General features: G+C 35.2%; 1 protein-coding gene across 1 annotated transcript; it reads right to left on the bottom strand.

Moving 5' to 3' along the window:
* Window positions 1–1821: 1821 nt before the first annotated feature.
* Window positions 1822–21656, bottom strand: LOC136025030 (grpE protein homolog, mitochondrial-like). The gene is made up of 5 exons (XM_065700673.1): window positions 21483–21656; window positions 15047–15209; window positions 11777–11890; window positions 4971–5087; window positions 1822–2061 (listed from the first exon to the last, which is right to left on the bottom strand). Exons 1-5 carry the CDS (start codon window positions 21545–21547, stop codon window positions 1873–1875), a joined length of 648 nt encoding a protein of 215 aa, XP_065556745.1. The 5' UTR covers window positions 21548–21656; the 3' UTR covers window positions 1822–1872.
* Window positions 21657–22965: the final 1309 nt, after the last annotated feature.

Genomic DNA, 22965 nt, shown 5'->3' on the forward strand with positions numbered 1-22965 from the left:
GCCTGAACTAGCAAAACCAGGACCGACAGAAATTGCGATCGCTATATGTCACATGGTAAATACCAAGTGCCATAAAAATAAAGTTTGTGGCGTCAACAGTGGCTGTTTTGAAAAAAAAATAAATAAAACGCAAGTTTTTGAAGAATCAGATGACATAAATAAAATCCGGTTCGTTCGTTTAATTTATATTTTCATCGATTTCTCATCTTGAAATAGGGTCTTTTAGAAATTAGAAGGCGTGATGGTTTATTTTTTATTTAATTACCGATGATATTTTTTGGAAGAAATACTTCATACATATTTTTGGCCATGTTTAGGAGTAAAAGCATGGAATTTATCATTAAAAAAAATACAAAGTCCTGAGAAAGATATTGAGCATTGTTTAAGATAGGAAAATAGCATTAAATGAAAATGGAGGAAATTCCTCTTAATAGTAATAATAATGGCTAGTAATCTTCATCAATAACATTCTTAGATGTTAGTAAACATTAGAAATATTGCAGCAGTTTTAGTGGGAGAAGTAGTTATAGAAGGGGTACGATTATCATTAGCTTCTCTATTGCAATAGAGAAACCAGATTCGTGTGCAATAAACTTGGAAATTCTCAACTACCAATTTAGGTCGAAATCAAACAATGTTTAGGGAAAATGTGTTTCATTTGGCCTGATATTAGACTTCTGTAGTGTAATATTAGCTCCACCTACAGAAAAGTAATCATTAATACCAGCTGTGGTGAAAATTAATGTTAAACCTTAACTACCTTCTTTGGTAGAAATCTAACATCATTTACGAAATAATTGTTTATGCATTGATTTAGGACAGTCGAAATGTGATTCTATGGGCCTCAATGATTAATTGCTTAGGACCTTTCTAAAAAAAAATCCCTGAACGATCATGTGTCAAAAGAGGTACAACATATCAATTTGGACAAAGCAGGGAACGGGGGATGGCTGGACAGCTAAGGAGCTGGGGGCCTCAGTTTAAACCATAAAATTCTACAAACCATAATTCTTTGTAGGACTTTCAAAAAACTGCAACGTATCTAATCAATTATGAAGTATTTACCTAGTATGTTCCGAACAGTGTTGGGAAACACTTAAGTAAAAATTGGAGTACTTGTACTCTACTTAAGTAAAAAATTTCTAAAGTACCAAAAAATTTAAAGTACTTAAAAAAAATTTAAAGTACTTAAAAATTTATTTAAAAATTTAAAATTCTATGCCGCAGGGCCGATCTATGACGAGCGAAAATTAAGTCCTATAATAATTGAAATTTAAAACGAAAGTGAATTACCATCAGAGAATAAATGAAAACCATTTGAATAAACATTACGATGAATGATCACATCAAACAGAAAGATAACAGATACTGCTGTGAATCCTAAAAATGAACGGAAATCAAAATGAATAATCCAGTCAAATCTCGATCATCCTGTCATCCAGTGTATTTGAATTTTGATACAAAATGTGACATTTGTATTCTAGAGTTTTCTTGCTTTCTTTTCGAATATAGAAGCTATGTATCTCTATTTACGCTGCAAAGTTGGATTTTCAACTCTTCTGCAGACCAAGACAAACGCCAGAAATAAGCTAGATGTTCAAGATGACACAAGATTGGCCTTGACAAAACCTCAAGCTAAAGCGTTTGCTGGATAAATGCTAGCTCATTCAGCAATATATTACCAACCATTTATTTTTACTTCATTTATCAAATATTGCGGATAAGATCGAAGGATCGCGAGCACCCCTTCAAAAATTTAAAAAGAGTCGCTATTAAGAAAAGGTGAGAGATCACTGCTCTATGTGCTTTTAACTACACTGGAAAAACTTTTTGTTTTAATTATAAAAGTAACGCTAACAATAAAAAACTCTCTTATTGTGCAACACCTACACAAGCAGGTCGGACAGTCCTATCCTTTAGTTTGTATCCAATTTTGGAAACTACAACAACAGTTCCTGATTTTTTCCCAGTATTAGGCTGTTGAAACAGTGCCTCGTGCTGATTCGGGTCAAACATTTCTCCTACGGGATTGATTTGTGTGAGTCCGTTTCTTCTGAAAACCTAAAAAGACAAAAATTTACAAGTTTAGAAAAAAAGACGTAAATTCTATGTTAGTATATCCTACCCCTTTTTCAAATGACAAAATTAAGCACGATGAAGGAATGTACAAAATCTGAAGAAGAATCTGTGCAATAAACGGAAATTATTTTATTAACAATAGGGGCTTAAATAACTCTCAGCCACTTTTCTTTATTACAAAGTGTAACTTTTACTTTACTAGCTTTAACATACAGACTTATTTTCCTTCCTTTTTTTCAAGTACTATGGATGAGGGACAAATGAAATGGAAAGCAAATAAATAAAGTAAACACCAACTGATTCTGTTTATTGTGTTCTAAGAAGTTGTTTCTTTTTCTTAGCAAGCCTCAAGTTAAACTTTACTGTAAAGAAGGGGAGATTGACGATGAAGGCATACATCTCGTTTGCATACATGCTAATTTGTTTTCATTTTAGCTTACAACATCGCACATTACTTAGCGTAATAAGATTGCTGTTTTATGCGTAAATTCTAGTTTGTTTTGCATTTCCGTTTCTCTGAAAGGTGGATGAATTACATACGATTTATGGGTAAAATTGTGTGAATTACGACTTACACGCGTTTCATGTCCCTCGATGGGTACACAGCTGCATAGAAAATTGACCTAAACGACTTCCTAACAAAAGCAGCCGATTTAGGCCAAAAGAACACTTTTTGAAGATTCAAACCACTGATACGAACAATTAATCGCACGTCTGAATGCTTGCAAACAATTTTACGTTCTCAGTTCAATTACAGATCTATTATTTTGGACGATAAATCATTGCAATTTCATTTGTACTCGTATCATTTGCTGGAAAAGTTTTATGGATGATGCAAAAAAGAAGACAATTAAACTTTAAAAATGCCGGCTTAAAATATATAGATCCTCTTCATCTAAGCATACCGGAGCAGAAAAAGTTGACAAGTACCGACGAATGTTGCAACAATTAGTAGTTACATCATGAAAATACAGCGATCTACTAACGAATTCTGATCTGTAAAAACAGATCTAGAAAAAATTATTCGTTAGTGATTCACGAAGACCGTGATACAAGAAACAATGAAGAGGAAAAAAATCACCTTAACTTTAGACATCAAAAATAAAGCACGGCAATTGGTTAAAACATGCATGTTGGATGGTTGTCTCAACTCTACGATGAGCACATGGTACCGCCTTTGGTACCTTGGCGGCACATGGTACCGCCAAGACATGGTACCGTCTTGGATGCATATCAAAGATATTACAGCACCCTTAAAAGGCAAAAGCTGGTCAAGCATGTTCAAAGCCGTTATTAAACAAAAAAAAGAACTTTTCCAAATGAGAATAGGAGCAATGTTAACTTGAACAGACATAAATTAACCTCAACAAAAGACAGACTGCAGCCCACTCTTGAAACTGAACATCACTTTTGCCTTGCAGAAAATTCAAGATGTCACTCGAAATACTTGTGAATAAAATTGGCATCGCTCTTAACATTAAAGATGGGAACTTGTATTCTCGGGAAGGGTAAGTGGTAAAATTGCCCCAGGTTTAGTCAAGCAATCTCCCCGGATGGATCCGGTCATATTGGTCAGAAACACATTTTCAGGCCTCAGATTCCGTCCCTCCTTCATATCAGTAAGTATTTTATAATAACCCTTGGGATTCTTAAGTGGGATAAAAGTTCTTTGGTTAATGATCAAGAAACTTCCTTCGGGAAAATTTGCATGGCTCTTAATGCAAAAGATTAATTTTGTATTTTTTGGAATATGCTTAGTACCCCCAAAGATTTAACTAACCGTCCAACAAGCCAAAACCGCAATACTTTGGTGTTTGGGGGATTCTATATCATTGGAATGGCAACTTCTTCATCTCTAATTGTATCTTAAAGTATGCTCGATCTAAACCTATGCACAGATTCACATCTTATTAAAACTATGCCCTTATTGAAGTCAGAATCATGCAAAGATTTTAAGTCAGGGTAATTGGGAATCGCAAAAGAAGGCCATATGGTCTAGATTCCCCCCTCCCAGTCCAATCTTGCACATGTGGACCTATTACACTTCAATTGGTTCATCATTATTTAGAACCCTGAATGCTTACATTTAGCTACTATTATGGATCATTTAAGTAGTGTCCCAAGTTATTGAATGTCAAACACTTAAAATAGATTAAATTATTAAAAAATTAATCAATGCCAATTATATGCTCTGGGGCAATTGGTCTGAGACCATTTGAGCTTGAGCTTGAAGCTCAAAATGACTGGAAATTACAATTTATAACACATTTATGTTTAGTTATTCCAAGATACCACTTCAAACTTATAGATTCTAGTTTTAAAAGACATTGAATTTTGAAATCTGAGGATTCTTGAGATTTCAATCTGAGGATTCAAATTTGAATGTGTTTGTTAAAGACATATTCAAGCCATAAAAAATGATTTAGCTTCACAGCAAGCTATTTTTAATGAAGATTGAGGTGGAATTAAACTAAAGGACACCCTTTGTGATTTGGATAGTTGACATCAATTCTCACACTCAGCAGAAAAGCTGAAATTACATTTGACATTTGGCAAAAAAAATGGAAAGCGAATCGACGTCGGCAGTGGAAAGAGAAACTTGCTACAGCCATTTTGATTTTCAAGGCAAGATATATTTTTCAATGGAGAGGTTTCTTAAATAATATTTTACATCATTTTTATTTTATTTCTTACATTAGCAGTGGAAAGAGAAATTGAACAGAGCCATTAAAAAAAAAGAAGAGAAAAAAAGCTTCTGTCTGGTGATTCTAGTACTTGGGCCTTTCTTGCCTTGCAAGACATGGCTTATCAATAACTGTTCCTTAAAGCACAGAGAAGAATCCAATACAAAATCAAAATATACTGGAAATTTTCAAGAATTTGCAACTTACAGCTTGTAGTTGTTTTTCAGTCATTTTTAATCCTTGATAGAGGTTTTTTAGAGGAAGATTACTGACTAGTTCACTTTCTGGGACTACCTCAGTCGCTTTTGCCAAAATGTCAGCTACCTTAGAAAAGAAAGAAAAGAAATAAATTTTAGTATAATTACAGGTAAAAACAACAAGAGTAAAAACAACAAAACAACAAGGATCATAAGCTTGCAAAGTAAGCGAACTAAAACCTTCAAGGCAGCCAGTAAACATTAATTCGAAAATTTAATTTGCCAAGAGCAAAACTATTAAATTAACCAAAGAATTTAGTAAATCACATTGTTTAGCAAAGGAATTACATCAATTAAAGAAATAATGGCGGAGGAAATTCAACTGGGCGCCTCCACGCGACTGTTCAGCAATGATAGCTCAATAAATACATGTTTAAAAGTGACGGAAATCATCAGTAGCAAGCAAAGTTTAAACACTAGGAACAAATTTCAATGGAAAACATCTAATGATTTCGGCTCAGCTTCAGTCGCTTCTCCGCAAGCTCTAGCAGTCTAAAAAAAGCCACCCAAAAGAGCCCTTCAATCTACTGCAAAACACAAACGAAAACAAAAATACGGCTGCCCTCTTAAATACACTGCCAAGTATTCAGCCTCCTAAAGATCCAAGCGGGGAAATTAACCAACTAGTAAATACAATTGAATCTATCAATAGAGAAAATGCCAGAGGCATGAATCAAACGTCATTCAGAGAAAGCATAATAAACCCTTGAGGTCGCTGATTTCTGCAAAGAAATATATTAATACTGAAAAAAGAAGACTGCCCAAGCTAAGATAAATAAAAGCTAAGCTGGCTAATCAAAAGATAATATCTAATGAAAATGAAAATAAATCAGACCCTGTAATAATATGAGTACGGTATGAGAAGTACAATATTCAATATTATAATATCACAATAAATACCCAAGTCAAACTCAAAACGAGCAAAAATTAACATGAGTAGGGCTGATAACCCTTATGCCTTCTCAAGACCAGAATACAATTTGCGTTTTACCGAAAAAAAAAAAACAAATGGCCGTGGACTGTCAGTTAAATTGACATATACTGACATTTCTTCGTTAAGGTTTCGATAATTTATATTTATGAAAGTGAAAAGACGAAAACATTCCAAACGTATTTTGTCTTCAGTAAAGCGCTAAATTGTAAAGAAACTAAAACCACTTGACCAGTATCAGCTAAAACAGAACCAACATCTTGGCTCCACCTGAGGTCCACTCAACTATCAAAACCATAAATATTAAGACAAAATAGCTTTGATTTCCGCCTGAATTCACACAAATTATCCATGTTTCTCAAAGTCGTAGGTAAACAATTCATTCTATTCATGTCGAATAGAAAATTGAGATCTATGGGTAATAACAAGCGGACGATGAATTATATTGGACTGTCTCGAAAAATGTACCTGAATATCACTTCCTAATTCGAACATACTTTTAAAACATATTAATAAACAATTTTGAAAATATTTATAAATAAACAGGCTTCGATAAAAAGTAATAAGTCCTGCTAAAAGCAAGATTTTGTAATCTATATACCTTTTTTGTACCGAGTCTTTAAAACCGAGTGTATGAAAATAACGTCTTTAAAACGTTTTGTACCGAGTCTTATTCACAAAGAATAAGCGAATTAAAAGAAAATAAAGTAAGAAAATATACAAAAAAAAATACAAGCTGAACTTTTCCTCTGCAATATCGGCCAAGAAAGTAATGAATCGTAAACTAGCATAATTCCCAAATTTATTTACGGGATACCTAAACAATACACAGACACAAACACACCACATATTCACACTAAAAGGGAAAAAAGAGAAATTATGTACTTTTCTTTTTACCATAAATTAATCTTCATAACAAACAACATATACAAACATACAAAGGGAAAGGGAGCAAATATAAGCAAAGGGAGAAAAAAAAAGAAAAAAACATTTGCATGGACGAACAACATAATTATAATTTCATTCTAGAACATCGTCTTAAACACGTTAGCTGGCTTAATTCAGGAATTAATTGATCACATTGATAAACAGCTTTCACTCCATTTGATCTTTCGGCAAGAATAACTGGCGGAACAGAACTGGAAACACAGGACGATATACCCAGTGCAGTCAATTTATCTTTCATTGCAAATAATTTTTTTCGAGCAACACAAAAACAGATAGGTGCATCATCACTAACGTGAATGTTAATGTGATTAGCTACAGACTTGCCTTCCAGCCTTTAAACCTCTTTTTAATATATCCACCTTAGCATCAGATGACCGAGCATTAACCTTAAAGAATTTTTTCTCCTTCTTTCCCATCACAATAGAGAACACCGGTATTTCAGACATCGGCAGACCGTCCTCACAATTTTTTTTCAAAAATGACTTTAGCTTCATTTTGACTTTCACACGGAACATTCCATACAATGAGGTTGCTATAATTAGATCTATATTTAAGGGACATTAGGCGTTTTGATAAATTAGAGGTAGAATCTCACAAGAAACGAGCCTAAATGGGCTGTTGATCCTTTTCTATTTTCCCTTCTTCATTCAGTTACTTTTTCCCTACTTCACCTTTCCTTGCAAATCGTGCAACACAGGGAAGTTACTAATCTTGAATATTATAATTCATTTCATCACACTTTTACGTAGGTACCCGGATTATGCTGTTACTCGTTCAAAGTCAAATTCATGGAGTATTACCAGTCAAACTGAAGGGGAGGAGGGATTAGTTGCCCTCCAATCACTTTTAAATATTAAAAAGGGCACTAGCCCTTTCTATTTCCAATCGAATGAGCTCTTTTCAAAGTTTCTACGACAACAAATGAGCATCTCAAAATTTCTATCAGATGCATTTCGGGAAAATACGAGGCGTAAGGGGGGGGGGGTATCCACCCTCTGATTACTCTAGATCTTGAAAAGGGCACTAAGACTTCTGATTACAAATCTAATAAGCTTTCTTCGAAGTTTATACAATCACCCTTTCTATATATACCTTATATGTCCCCAGGGCATAACTTAAAACCCTTGCCATGAGGGCTCAGGGGGGTTGCCATCCTGAAAGACATAATTTCCAGACCATAAACAATGAAAAAGACCATAATAATTTAAATTACAATAAACAAAATAGTTATCTCAAAATTTTGATTGGATGTGTTTGGGAAAATGGTGGGCGTGGGAGGGGGTTGGTTGTCCTTCGATCACTTTTGACTATTAAAAAGGGCACTAGCCCTTTCAATTTCAAATCGAATGAGCCTTTTTTGAAGTTTTCATGACAACAAATAGCCATCTCAAAATTTTATCAGATGCATTTCGGGATAATACGAGGTGTGGGAGGGGGGGGGGGATATCCACACTCTCATCACACTGAATCTCAAAAAGAGCACTAAAACTTCTGATTAGCAATCCTATGAGCTCCCTCTGACGTTTATACGGTCACCCTTTTTATACAAACCTCATACACCCCCAGGGTATAACTTACAACCCTTGCCCTGAGGGCTGTAGGGGGCTTGTCAGCCTTAAATACATAATTTCTAGACATTTCAACTGCGTTTAACAAAATGGTTATCTCAAAATTTTGATTGGCTGTATTTGGGGAAATGGTAGGCGTCAAAGGGGGGTTAGTTGCCCTCCAATCGCTTTCAACTATTAAAAAGGGCACTAGCCCTTTAAATTTCCAATGGTGAGCCCTTTTCGAAGTTTCTACGACACCTCCTTAAATACGAAGTGCCCTGGTCCAAACCAAAAAAAAAAAAAAAAAAAAAAAAAAAAAAAAAAAAAAAAAAAAAAAAAAAAAAAAAAAAAAAAAAAAAAAAAAAAACAACAACGACAGAATAAATAAGTAATAAATTGTGCCTACATTGCTTTTTACTTAGGCATCGCTATTGCGCTGCCTATGAAGCTGTTCTGATCCTTTATAACAAAGTTTCAGCTATCTCTGCAATCATGACACAGGTGAAACTTACATAATTCACATTTATAATGAACTATCTCTATTGTTTATATAACTATTTTCTATAGTTTGTTCTTTAAAATAATTATGGAATTTCACCCTCTTTTTCAATATTGTCTCAAAATGAATAATCTTTCATAATGTAAAAGCCTCGGTGGCTCAGTCGGTAGAGCATAGGTTTCATAATCATAGTGTCATGAGTTTGAGCCTAAATAAAGCATATGATGATTTATTTTGCTATGGGCTAGAATTCGTTCTTAATTATTAAGTATAGTTAAATTGCCTAAACATGTTAGTATAAGCAAGAGTTCGTTCTTTACTATAATTTTTTGATCTGACTCCTAGTTTAGTTTTTTACTATGGGACGTGATTGTCTCTAACTAGGCTGCTAGCGAGCACTGCTGCCCAGAAACTATGAGCTACAGCTCATTCTTTAATGTAATGTTAATATACGTTAGAGTTCATTCTTTATTATAAAAAAAAGTTGCAAATATCATTTCAGGTAGCTTTGTTTTTCCTCTTCCAAGGTTGCAACAACTACTACAAATATGATTTAGAGTTCGTTCTTTACCATGAAAACTTCAAAAAATCAGGCAGCTAACTAATTCTAACATATGCCATACTTTATTCTTTACTAGATTTCAGCCATCTTTACAGCCATGATACCGATTAAACTTACATAATTCCTATTTATAATTACAAACAGGAAAAGGCCTATGGCTTTTTCTTCTTTGGAATAGTAAGAGACAGGCTTCAAAGAATCTGGCAGTCCCTATTTATAATGAACTATATCGAATGTAATAGTGCATAATATATATATCGACTGTAATATAATATATCGAGTGTAATAATTATATAATATAAACAGGTACTACAGTGTTGTGGGAAAATGCAGTTTTTAGTGGAAAAATTGGTTCTATTTTAAAATTCCTCTTTCTTCATTATAAAAGGAACTAATTGTGGCAATTTCATTTAAAATGAGCCATTAAACAGCTTTCTACGATATTCCAGTGTCAGGCTACCAGAGGAATAGAACCCTTGTTATAGAACCCTTTTGCTTGAACCCTTGTTGTTCAAGCAAAAGAATGGTAAGTTCCCTGTATAGGGTTTTTAGACAAGGCGGTTCTAATAATGTAATTTTTTTCTACCTTACTCTATTTTTAGGAATTATTGGCTATTACATTTCTTAGCATTGGACGTTATCGTCTTTTACTACGTTGTAGCTACTGCTGCAACCCCGATTGGGGTTAACTTCCTCCCTTTTTCCAGTATGGTAAACATGACTTCAGCCATACCAGTAATTGAAAAATAGTGGCCTGAATGATCACTGCTTTGTATTTTGTCCTCCTTTCCCTGTCACCTGCATAATTCTCTGCTCCCTTCCTCTTCACCAGAGGATCAGAACTGTGTGCACATATTACTAGGGATATTCTAAACAAGAGGACACATCATATGTCAATCTCTCCTGCAATGTCAATCTCTCCTGCAATTCTCCATTGGCAAGATTTATGGTAACAGGCATATTCCTGCTAATGACTTATCTTAGACGTTTGATCCTTTGGAGTCAGATATGACGCACATGGTGTCTACAAGACCTTACCAATTATCTCACAGCTGAGCAGCAGCTGTGACGTTCTCCCACTGTGGTTAAAGAGACAGCTCTGCACTTTTCAGGCCTGGTCATACAGCTGTCGTAAGGTGTACCTTTGTTGACCTCTTTCGCGTCTCCCCACAGGGCACCACTCATACAATGGATTTGGGAGTCGATTCTCTTGGATACGAAAAACATGGCCAAAGTGTGTACACGTTCTACGTTTCAGAATATCGGTAATCAATGGCTGACCAGTTTACTGGTGAGATTCTACACTGGTGACCTTTCCCTGCTGCAACATGTTCAGGACTCTTCTAAGGCACATTTTTTCAAAGGCTAGGACAGGTTTTGCTACTTGGACATGTGAATTCCAGCATTCACCAGCATAGAGGAGGAATGTCACCATGTTGCTACTCAGGATGCAAAGATTCAAGTGCATAGAGTATTTAATGTTGTGCCAGGCCAGTTTCAAATATTTAAAAGCCAATGTCACTTGTTCGATTATCTTTTTGATTTCATTGACTATTTTATTATCATGTTCAACCCAATTCCTGAGATATATAAATTTCTTGATCTACTCAACTGTTTTGTGCTTTCATTTTAACAACATCAGGGAGTCAGATGTAGCTATGTTCTGAGTCCTGCTGACATTCACTCCTAGTCCTACTTTACCAAGCCTTTTCGCTTTTGGCATCGAGTTGCAGCTGTATTTGCTGTTTCATATCTTCAAAAAGAACACCACATTTGCAAAGTCCATATCAGAGATCTATCTGTTGATAATTTTCACTCCAAAGTCTGAAGACTGCCGCAGAATATAATCCAGTACAATGATAGACAGGAACAGGGATAGGACACATCCCTATCAAGGCAAGTAATTGTTGTAACTAAATGCATGTCTCCATTTCTGAATGTTGGCAGTATTCACTGCCTTTATAGATTGTGTTTATCATTTTGACTAGTTTATCAGGTACTCCATAATAGTTCAGAATATTCAATCAAATGTCTTGGTAGGCAAAATCAAATACATTTGATGCAAAGATACCAAGCATTATTTACAATAGTTCTTGTACCTTTTTTCTCCCTCTTTCTTCTAAGCTCTAAAGTTTTCTAAGCTCTATTTAACCCTACTAACATAAGCCCTATTAAAAAAAATAATAATAACTTTTATAATTCTACTGCATTGAAATCACTTTTGAATAGAACCATTTTACCAAGCATAGAAATAGAGCAAAATTACCTCCAAAAGATCTTTGCAGAAACTCTGAATCCCAAATATTTTGGCATCTTCAATTTGTTTTGTTAATCTCCGTCGCATGTTTTCACTTTCAGCTAGGGCTCTCTTATACTTATCCTGCAATAAGAATTGAAAAACCCATTAAGATTAAAAATAAAACTGTGTTGTAACTATGACTCTAAGGCTGTTTGTTTGGTTGAACCTTCTTTTTAAAAGGTTTTTTCATAACTTCTATAAATAAAGAAAAATAATTTGTCCTGCTTTTGATGAAAAGATTTTACCTTTTCAAACAGTTCGTGGTAACGAACTGTGGTAAGGAGCGACCAGGCTCAATAGTAAACGAAACTCTAAAAAACGGAATTTTGATGCTAAAAGATATATCAAAAGAATCGGATTTTTATGCTGATTTTAAATATATAAGTTTCATAAAATTTAGTCTTTGTCATCAAAAGTTACGAGCCTGAGAAAATTTGCCTTATTTTGGAAAATAGGGGGTAACACCCTCTAAAAGTCATAGGATCTTAACGAAAATTACACCATCGCATTCAGCGTATCAGAGAACCCTATAGAAAAAATTTCAAGGTCCAATCTACAAAAATGTGGAATTTTGTATTTTTTGCCAGAAGACAAATCACGGGTGCGTGTTTATTTGTTTTTTTTTTTTTTTTTTTTGTTTCTTTTTTCCCAGGGGTCATCGTATCGACCAAGTGGTCCTAGAGTCTTGCAAAAGGGCTCATTTTAACGGAAATGAAAAGTTCTAGTGCCCTTTTTAAGTGACCTAAAAATTGGAGGGCACCTAGGCCCCCTCCCACGCTCATTTTTTCCCCAAAGTCAACGGATCAAAATTTTGAGATAGCCATTTTGTTCCGCATAGTCGAAAACAATAATAACTATGTCTTTGGGGATGACTTACTCCCCCACAGTCCCTGGGGGAGGGGCTGCAAGTTACAAACTTTGACCAATGTTTACATACAGTAATGGTTACTGGGAAGTGTACCGACGTTATCAGGGGGATTTTTTTGATTTGGATGTGGGGTTCAGGGGAGGGGGCTATATGGGAGGATCTTTCATTGGAGGAATATTTCATGGGGGAAGAGAAATTCAATGAAAAGGGCGCAGGACTTTCTAGCATTACTATAAAAAAAAAAACAATGAAAATCTAAACATGAAAAAGTTTTTTCAATTGAAAGTAAGGAGAAGCATTAAAACTTAAAACGAACAGAGATTATTACGCATATGAGGGGTTCTAAAAATACTCTAGCATAAAGAGCGAGGTATTTAGGAGGAGATAAATACTTTGCTCTTTATGCTAAATTTTTTTTAAATAATTTCAACTATTTATTCTATGGCCTTTCTGATTCAGGGGTCATTCTTAAAGAATTGGGATAAAACAAGATTTAGTGTGAAGAGCGAGGTATTAACGAGGGGACCAACCCCCTCATATATATAATCAAAAATATAAGAATATAAAAGTTTGTTACGTAAGTTAATTCTTAAGTTACGTATTTTTTTACTAATAAAAACGTTCGTTAAAAATAAAAGATCTAGTTGCCTTTTTAAGTAACCGAAAAATTGGACGGCAACTAGACCTCCTTCCCCACCCCTTATTTCTCAAAATCGTCTGATCAAAACTAAGAGAAAGCCATTTAGCCAAAAAAAAAAAAATTAATATGCAAATTTCATTTTTATAATTTATGTATGGAGAGCCAAAATCAGACATGCATTAATTCAAAAACTTTCAGAAAATAAATAAAAAAACAAGTTTTTTTTAAATGAAAGTAAGGAGCGACATTAAAACTTAAAACGAACAGAAATTACTCCGTATATGAAAGGGGCTTTTCCTCCTCGACACCCCGCTCCTTGCGCTAAAGTTTGATTCTTTCTCGCAGCTCTACTTTTTAAAACAATAAAAAACTTTAGCGTAAGGAGCGGGGTGTCGAGGAGGAAAAGCCCCTTTCATATACGGAGTAATTTCTGTTCGTTTTAAGTTTTAATGTCGCCCCTTACTTTCATTTAAAAAAACTTGTTTTTTTATTTAATCTCAATTAGGTTCAAGCATAATTCTGAACATGTACAGGGGTTCACACAAGTTTTTCTTGCATTATATTTTGATAGGGCATAAGCACATGCTTGCCATTGTCAATTAGAATCTAGAAGTTGCGCTTAAATTTTACCTTCAAGGGTTCTTTTTTTAATTTTGCTTCTTAGGGTTAAGAATTTTAATTTAAATTAAATTTGAGATAAAAAAAAAGAAGCTATGTGTCAAATTTTGGTACTGTCACATGTGTTAACATAAGAGTCTTTGACAGAAGAATTTTAGAGCATTAATTCATTAGGAAGCTGAACATTTTAGATAATCATATACCATATAATTCAACTAAGCTAAAAAAAAAAAATAAAATCTGAACCAAAGCTTGGGCTTAAAAAACATTATATGGCGTTTCCAGACATAGTTGTACGTAATTTGATTAGAAAGCTTTTAATACATCCTCTTGGAAACATCCTCCCCAAGGCAACAGATCTACATCAATTTTCCATAATCATCCTTCCTCTGAAAAATCCTCTAATATCAGCTTATTCTTCTAAAGATGTGGCTTTTTGCATCTATGCATCACAAAAATGGCATGAGAACTCACCTTAGCTACAAATATTCATGCATTCAGATGGTTAAACAAGTAATAATTTCCCATGAGCTGACCCACATCAGCCTAAGGCTTGTTTAGATTTTGTCCACCAGGAAGGTAAAACACAACAATCTAACGCCAGCAATAAACAGAGCCAAAAATAGTAGATAACCTGCATATTGTAAGCATATTCAAACACCTGAACAAGCCTGGGAATGATGTGATGCAGAATCCGCAAAAATTATCATAAATATAACCATATAAAAGTTTAAGTATCTATAACTACATTGAGCTTGAATGCTTATTTTATAAAACTGAATAGCCAGGCAGACTTTAGACAGTATAGCCACTCGGTTTCTGTGAAATAAAAAGCCAAATTTATCAAATGAGTGTGGCCATACCAAGGGTAGGAAAAGAATTTGACCTACTTTAAATAGCATCACATCTAGTGCAAACTCCCACAATATTAATCCAAACAATATCTACCTTTATAAAAACAAAATTAAAAATATTAGAAACTTTTAGATATGGTTACTTAAGAAAAGAATTAATTATAACACATTTGTAACAAGCCATGGATACAAGCTTTGACAAGCAAGCCTTAACATAAATGACAGGCACAAAAGTGCATATGAGTAAAGACAACTACCTCCAACTCCAATGTCCTTTCTTTTATAGCATTGGCTTCTTTGGCCAGTGTTTCCACCTCCTCTGTAAGCCTCTTTTCAGCTTCTGACAGATCTTCTTTGCTAACAGTTTTTTGTGTTGCCTCATCTGAATTCAAACGAAGTGATTCCTGTGCAATGACATTCCTAGAAAACAAAATATACAAAATCACACAAAAGAAAAAGCCATCAACTCAGATGAGAGTCTGGAAACATGACTTCACCCACTCAAACTTTGGAAAGACCCCCTCCAGGCCAAAAAAACCTTAGATACTTCCTTTTTAATTTAAAAGGCCATTGATAAATAAAGCCCTACCATATACAAGTCAGAGATAGTGCATTTGACTTGATCATTCTTGTTCACCTCCTCACAAAAAGAATAAAGTCTTACATGATCCAGTTATAAAAAAAAGAATAGAATAATTTCATCATAATATATATTATAATATATATTATAATATATTAGTTGAATAAACTATGTCCAGCAAGGTTAAACAAAAACACATAAGCCCAGTTAAAGACCATGATAGGTGTGCTGCCTGTTCTACAGAATTGGATGAGGGGTCCTCTGCCATAGAGTGTGATATTTGTGAGAAGTGGGTTTGTGGTGATTGTCTGGACCTGTCCCCTGGAGAATATAAACTATTAAGCAAGATGATGCAATCAAATACTTGTTCCTGATCATGTCCAGCCAGCAAAGTTAACCTTGTCCCCTTTAGTGAGCAAGCTATGATAGCAAAGCTAGTTTTTGTTATCCTTAACCTTAAAATTACCTTAAATCGCATTTGCCAGCGAGATAAGGTGGTAGATCCTCCTGTAGTTCTCGCTGGTGGTGAGTGATGTAATTATGTTGGCTTAGCTTCCCAGTCCAGCCTCCACTCGGCCCTCTCCCAGTCCCTGTCGACTCCAGCCTTGAAGGAGTGGGGAGTCTCAGCTTGGATGGTAGACTCGGATAGGCTATTCCAGAGGGGGACCACCCGAATGGAAAAGAAACCACGTCGTTCCCTTCTCCGACATCCAGGCAGGTGAAGCTTAAGACTGTGACCTCTTGAATTGTTAGCCAAAGAGGGGGTGAAGATCTGGTTCAGGTGACCGGATTTGAAAATTTTGCATGCCATGATCACATCTCCTCTATATCTTCGATAGGTGAGGGTTGGAAGTCTCAGAGATCCTAGGCGATCCTGGTAAGGGACATTATTTATTTATTATTTATGGGTAATTCCTTGAAATCTTTCAGGGAAGATCTCAAGATGGAGATTGTCATCACTAGTCAGTTGACCCAAACACTTTCTCAGCTGAGAACTCACATTAAATGTGACATTTCTGCTCAGGTTCATGATATTGCCAATAGGGTATCACACATTGACAATTCACAACAGTCAGTGTGCTCTATTTCAACTGTTCAGGACTTAGTGGTGTGTACAGTATCTTCTAAATTGTCTCAACTTCATGTAGCCCAATTAAATGAAACTGATGTTTGTCAGATAGCATGTTCAGAGCACCAGCATCTTGAAAGATATTTTAATATTGTTGCACATGGAATCCTCACCCTGACTGGTGATGCAGTTTTGCTGTATAATTATCTATTATGCATTTATGGAGTTGACATTGGTGTACCCTCAGCCAAAGTAAAGACTTTCAAATAGCCATTAACTGTCTGGTAACTGCCCCTTCTCTCCTTTTCTCTGTGCCATCAACTGAATTTAGAAAGCAAATAATACAGGAATCTTTCAAAACAAAAGGATCAATCAGTTTCTAAGGTGATAGTCCTAAGGAAGACCAAATAAAGCACAAAGCTCTGGTTGAGGAGCTGAAATGCAGAAAAGCTAAGGGAGAGGCAGATTTGACAATTCACAAGGGTACCATCATTAAAAAAAACTTGACAGTTGGAGCAATCCCCCTGACTGCTGCAATGTTCACTAATGTCTGTGCCTCCTTCTACCTTTGTTAATTGTTTAAATGCTATATTGTCATTAGGTTACTCTAGAAAGTCTACACCAACTTCTTACTTCTCAGCAGCTTCTTGTTTGTCGAGTACTCTTGACTCATTTAATCCTGTAAGCCCTGAACTTAATGTAACTGATTGCTCAAATGACAAAAGGTTTTGCAGCACAAACTCTGTATTGACAACATGTAGTTCACTGCATGTCCTGTAGAGCCTGGTAGCTGTCTCTATGTCTTGTGTACTAATGGTAATTCGCTCCCAAATAAAATGACAGAATTGTGTAATTTTGTAACTAAAACAGTAGACGTTATTCTACTTTGTGAAGTTAAACTTAAACATTCATAACTGATGATCAGATTGGGCTGAATGGGTACAAGGCTTTCAGCAGCCTTAGTGATGATGAAGGTAGAGGTATTATAATATTTGTGAAAGACTGTTTGTAAGTTAACCAAACTGAATTACAATTTTCAACCTTGGATTGAACAAATATGGTTAAAAGTTTACGTCCCAGGCAACTCTGAGAATTTGGGATATGTTTACTGCAGCCCCAGTTCACCTAGTAGAGATGAATCCTTGTTTGGTATTACAAGATTAATAAACCAACTAGTCAATTTTTCAAAGTATATGATAGTAACATGAGACTTCAATTTACCAGATATGAAGCAGCTTGATGGTGGAGGCTTCCCTAACTCCAGAACAGAATTTCTTAGAGATAATTCTCTCCTGAGGTGTTGATATGAAAATGATTTGTGTCAGCTGGTTAACTTAAATATACAATACTGAGCAAACCTGGAACCATGCTTCTTAGATTTGCTTATAGTGGATGATAAAGATGATGTTTTATCAGTAAAAGATTTACCACAACTTGGGCACAATAATCATGTGTGCATCCTTAGTACACATTGTTTGCTTCTACCTAGAAAACATAATTTTAAAAGACATGTGTTTGTGGCCTATCTCAAAGCAACTAATGAATTAACAAACTCTGACTGGTCTTTCATTGAAAAACAAGATATTGTAAGTGCATGGAGTGAAATGAGAACTCTATTGCTAGAAATAGTTGAAAAACATAAAACAGTGAGATTTGTGAAAAAAAAAACAAGAACACTTCCATTTATCTCCCAAGATGTATTCAAAGCTATCAACAAAAAAAGAGAACATGGACAATTTACAAAAAATCTTTATCCCCAGATAAACTAGAAAAGTTCAAACAAGCTAGAAATCACCTCAGATATTTGACAAAAAATGACTGCAGAATAAAAAGATTTTTTGGTAACAGAGACAAAAGAGAATCCAAAAAAATTTAAAAATGGTCAGCAGAGAAAAAGCCGGGTAGACACTCAGCAACCCAATTAGCATATCAAGGTCAAATGATTACCAGTCCTAAGAACATAGAAAATCTGCTAAGTGAACAGTTCAAGTAAATATTCAAAACCCCAGATGATACAACTCTACCAGAAGAGCCCAATTACCAAATTGATAACCCTATGCCACCCATTAGTCTTGATTCTAGGTTAGTCTATAAGCAGTTTAAACAGCTGGATCAAAATAAGTCAACAGGTCTAGATGGAATATCCCCCTTTTCAAGGAAGCACATTCAGTTTTAGCTGTGCCACTAACAAAGCTATTCCAATAAACACCAGACATCTAGAGACTGGCACATATCACACCTATTCTCAAAGGGGCAATAGGGATGTGGCTGAGAACTATAGACCTATTAGTACAACATCAGCTGTAGGAGGGTATTGGAAATTCTTATGGATTCAGCTGTAACTAAGCCCCTAGTTTCAAATGAGCTGCTCATCCCAAAACAGAATGACTTTAGACAAGGAAAATCAACTGAAACTAACTTCCCAGATACCTACAAATATATAATTGAACTTATTGATCAAGGAGTGAATGTAGATGTTGTGCTTCTTGACTTTGCCAAGGCAATTGATAAAGTATGTCACTAAAGACTGAAAATAAAGCTGTATGCTATTGGAATTAGCTCAGTTGGAACCAGCTGGATAATGGCCTTCTTGACAAACAGGAAGCAAGTGGTAAAGGTCCATGGTAATAGAGGATAATCTTTCTTTTCAGAAACTACAAGAGTCACCAGTGGAGTTCCAAAAGGTAATTTGCTTGGGCAAATGTTGTTCAATATCTATATTAATGTTGCCCTACATATACTTTTCTTTTAAACAAGCAGAGCCTATATGCTGATGATTCTAAAATAATTGGCCCAGTAAATGCAAACACGACCTTACAAGCTGATATTGACTCTTTCTCTAAATGGTCAGAGATTTCATGCCTATAACTAAATATTAAAATGTGCAGAGCTATCCATTTTTGGGAAAACTCACCTTAAATTGCAGGTTGGAGCAATCTAAGGATTTTTCCTTGTAGAAACTCCAGAGTTGATAACACATGACACATAGTTGAATACATACACTTGACTAGTGGTTTGATGTTGCTGATTCAAGTGCTTCCCAGTTATACTTCCATTCTTTTTTGACCATTTGTTGTCAAGATGGTTCTTAAAGCTGTCTGTGGTTTAAGCAGCAATGGTATCTGGCAGTAATTTGTTCCAGAGGTTGGCAACACAGTTGGTAGGAAAATGGGTGCGTTGCTGCTTTGAGGAGAAATGCCTGGATAACTTCAGTTATGTCCCCTTGTACAAGAGTCCTGAGACGCCAGAGGAAGAAGATCAGGAACTGCCTTTGAATTAATAAGTTTATGAACCAGAATGGCATCACCCTGTCTTCTTCTATAAACCAGAGTTGAAAGTTTCAGCTTGCATAACCTTGTAGGGTAAGGGAGCTCATGCAGTCCACTCACCATCTTAGTGGCACCCTAATCATTTGTAAAATGTAGGTTCAAATAATTCACAACCCCAACCCATTTCAGCTGCAACTGAAGGTAGAGATCTTGGGCTGATTATTGATAACAAGTTGAAATTTACATCCCATACAGGAATGATTGTTGGTAAAGCATCACAAAGACTAGGATTAATAAAACAGACAATCTTGTCCAGAGCTCAACAGACCATACTAAAGTTGTACAAAGCCCAAGTTTGGCCTGCCATAGAACATGGAATGACTGTTCTCTCCCAATCAATAATGATGACATAGCTGCCCTTGAATCAATTCAACAGAAGGCCACTAAATGTATAGAAGGGTGCAAAGGTCTGGACTATTTGGCAAAATTACAGAAACTTAAGTTACCTTCACTAGTTTGTAGAAGATGAAGGGGAGACATGATTATGACTAAGAAAGTATTAGCCAGCAACAAACCTCCTTCTTACCTCAAACATGACACCCTGCAGAGGACTAGAGGCGACTGGTTGAAATTGTTCAAGAAGAGAGCCTAGACATATACAGAAAATCACTTCTTCTCTAATAGAATTGTGTCATTCTGGAATTCTTTAACTGGTGAGATGGTACAGTCCCTACCACCAATACATTCAAATCTGGAGTTGATCATGAATGGCTGAATCAACCATAGAAAACAGAATGGGATGCTTCCAATTGGAATCATTGCCATCACTCACCAGCCAACATCACATGATTTACCTAAGTAATTTAAGATAATAATTGTTCTGAACAGTATTTTGAGAAACACAGATAGCAGGATGATTACAAATATATACTAAGGCACAAAATCAAGCCAGGGATCTATCCAGGAAGCTATTTGAACACTATGAGGATGCAGTTGCAGCATAAAGCAAGTCAAACACAAAACACTATTAGAATCAAGCCTTGTCTTGTAAACCTATTTCACACTCTGTCACACAAATTAAAGAGAATGACTGATTGGTAGATGAACAAACAACACTGCTGATGCCCTATATAAGCAGTTTACCTCTGTATTTACTCACCTGATGAAGCATCCTTTCTACACCCCCTTGCATATAATATTACAGCTCCTATGTCCTTAATTACAGTTAGTAGGGTAGAGTTAAAAGACTCTTCTAAAGAATACTGACCAATCAGCACTACTTCTGCAGTTGGAAAGCTACTTAAAGAGATTGTTAGAACAGCAATACTAAAACACTTGACAACCAATAATATATTTTCATCATGTCAACATGACTGTAGAACCAGTCATTCAGTTGAAACAAACCTACTTTATTAATATGAATATGTCACAAAGTGTATATAGGTTTCTAGTCAACATATTATATTTTACAACACATATATTTTTAAAATAGCAAGAAGTCACTAAACTACAATTTTAGCATTTTTAATCCTGGCAAAAACAGTATTTTTAAAATTTAATTTTATAGCTTCTGAAGTTGACATGAAAGATAAAACTTAATATCATTACCAGAAGATTCTATCTATGCTATTTGACAACCTGGACACTTATACTTTTTTTCATTTATTTAAATGTAAAAGCAGAAGTAACCTCGTAATAGCAGTAGCCTACCCAAAAGTGTTATCTAACACAGCTTCCAATAAATATTTAAAGACAGCAGTATTTTTTTTACAAACCTTCTGAATACACTATTTTTAGCAGGATTCAGCAGAGTCACTCCAAACCTTTGCAAATTCGACATTTATAAATTATGACAGAAAATTTTTCGTAAGTATGATAGCGTTCATTGAATTATTTCTTCCAAAAATGACGAGGTGTGACTATGCTGAAGGTACATCTTCATTTTGCGTTTTTCTGCAAAGTGACTTGAGAACATATGATATTATATATCTGTGTAAGGTGCATGGGTGATCAGCTCATAGAACAGAAACATTTATACAGACAAATTTTTTCTTCATAATAAATTTATCTCCACAGCATCACAATGCTTTTTTTCTGGAGGTATAACAATCTACTGAGTTCTGATTCAAGCAATTTCGAAAACAGAGTTCCTGACACATTCAACAAAAATAGATTAGACTTAAATAAGTAATTCCGGAAGGGTTTTCAGCTATATTTGATTTTTGAGTCAAAGTTCCAGAAAATGTCCAACTGAATTCATGCATATGCCGGACCAAATTAGTACACTATTATACAATTAAAACGAACTATAATTTAGGTAATGGGGAAGATTTACATCGTCAAAGATGTAACAGTACATTTTAGTACGATTAGCACGCTTTAAGAGTATAGCATTCATGTACAGTTCGAGTATATTTTTTAAAAGGATTATCCCAAATAAAAATATGTAACTAAAAAATTGCTAAAAGTAAAAAAAAAAATACTTACAGTGATTTTTAACTGACACTTTATCCTTCAGAATAAATGAATAGTCTAATATTACATAGGTAGAAACTAGAGACCGAATTTTCGTGAGTTTTCACGATTTATTTCATTTTTGAATTTTAAAAGCTAATAGCAAGACCAAAAGCAGTTGTGGCAGGATCAGTCCTGGTAGGACTGATCTTGAAACGATTCGTTATGGAAGGAGAAGTCAAGTTAGGATGAATTGTGGCAGGATTAGTTGTTGTAAAAGGAGGAGTGTGCGGAGAAGCTACGGTGGGAGCTCTCTGTGTGGAAGTAGTTATTATGGGAGTGGTCATGGTAGAAGTAGAAGCAGTAGTAGAAGTAATGAAAGTCTGAGTGTGTATGGTAGCAGTAGTGACAGTTGAAACAGTAGTAGCAGCAGTATTCGTGGCTGGAGCAGTCGTGGTATGAATTATTATTGTAGTATTTGGTCGGTGTAGAAGTGATCATGGTTGAAGCAGTTGTGTGGTAAGATTATTTTTGCAACAGGAATTGCAGTAGTAGTTCTGGTCACAGTAGTATCACTATTGGTATTAGTAGCCGTATGGTACTAGCGGTAGTGGCAACAAAGAAATTAATAGCAAAGGCAGTTACATTAGGAGAGTTTGCGGGAGAGGCAGTAGTACGACAGACTTACACTTTTATTGAAAACACAAACTCAAGCCCAATCATAATTGATTAGAATCGTTTTCAAGAGCCACAAAGGCATAAAGCTGCATGTAGAAAATAACAAACCAGTTTGCAAACATCTCA

The sequence above is a fragment of the Artemia franciscana genome, chromosome 3, assembly GCF_032884065.1.
Source record: "Artemia franciscana chromosome 3, ASM3288406v1, whole genome shotgun sequence".
In the NCBI taxonomy this organism is placed as follows: domain Eukaryota; kingdom Metazoa; phylum Arthropoda; class Branchiopoda; order Anostraca; family Artemiidae; genus Artemia; species Artemia franciscana.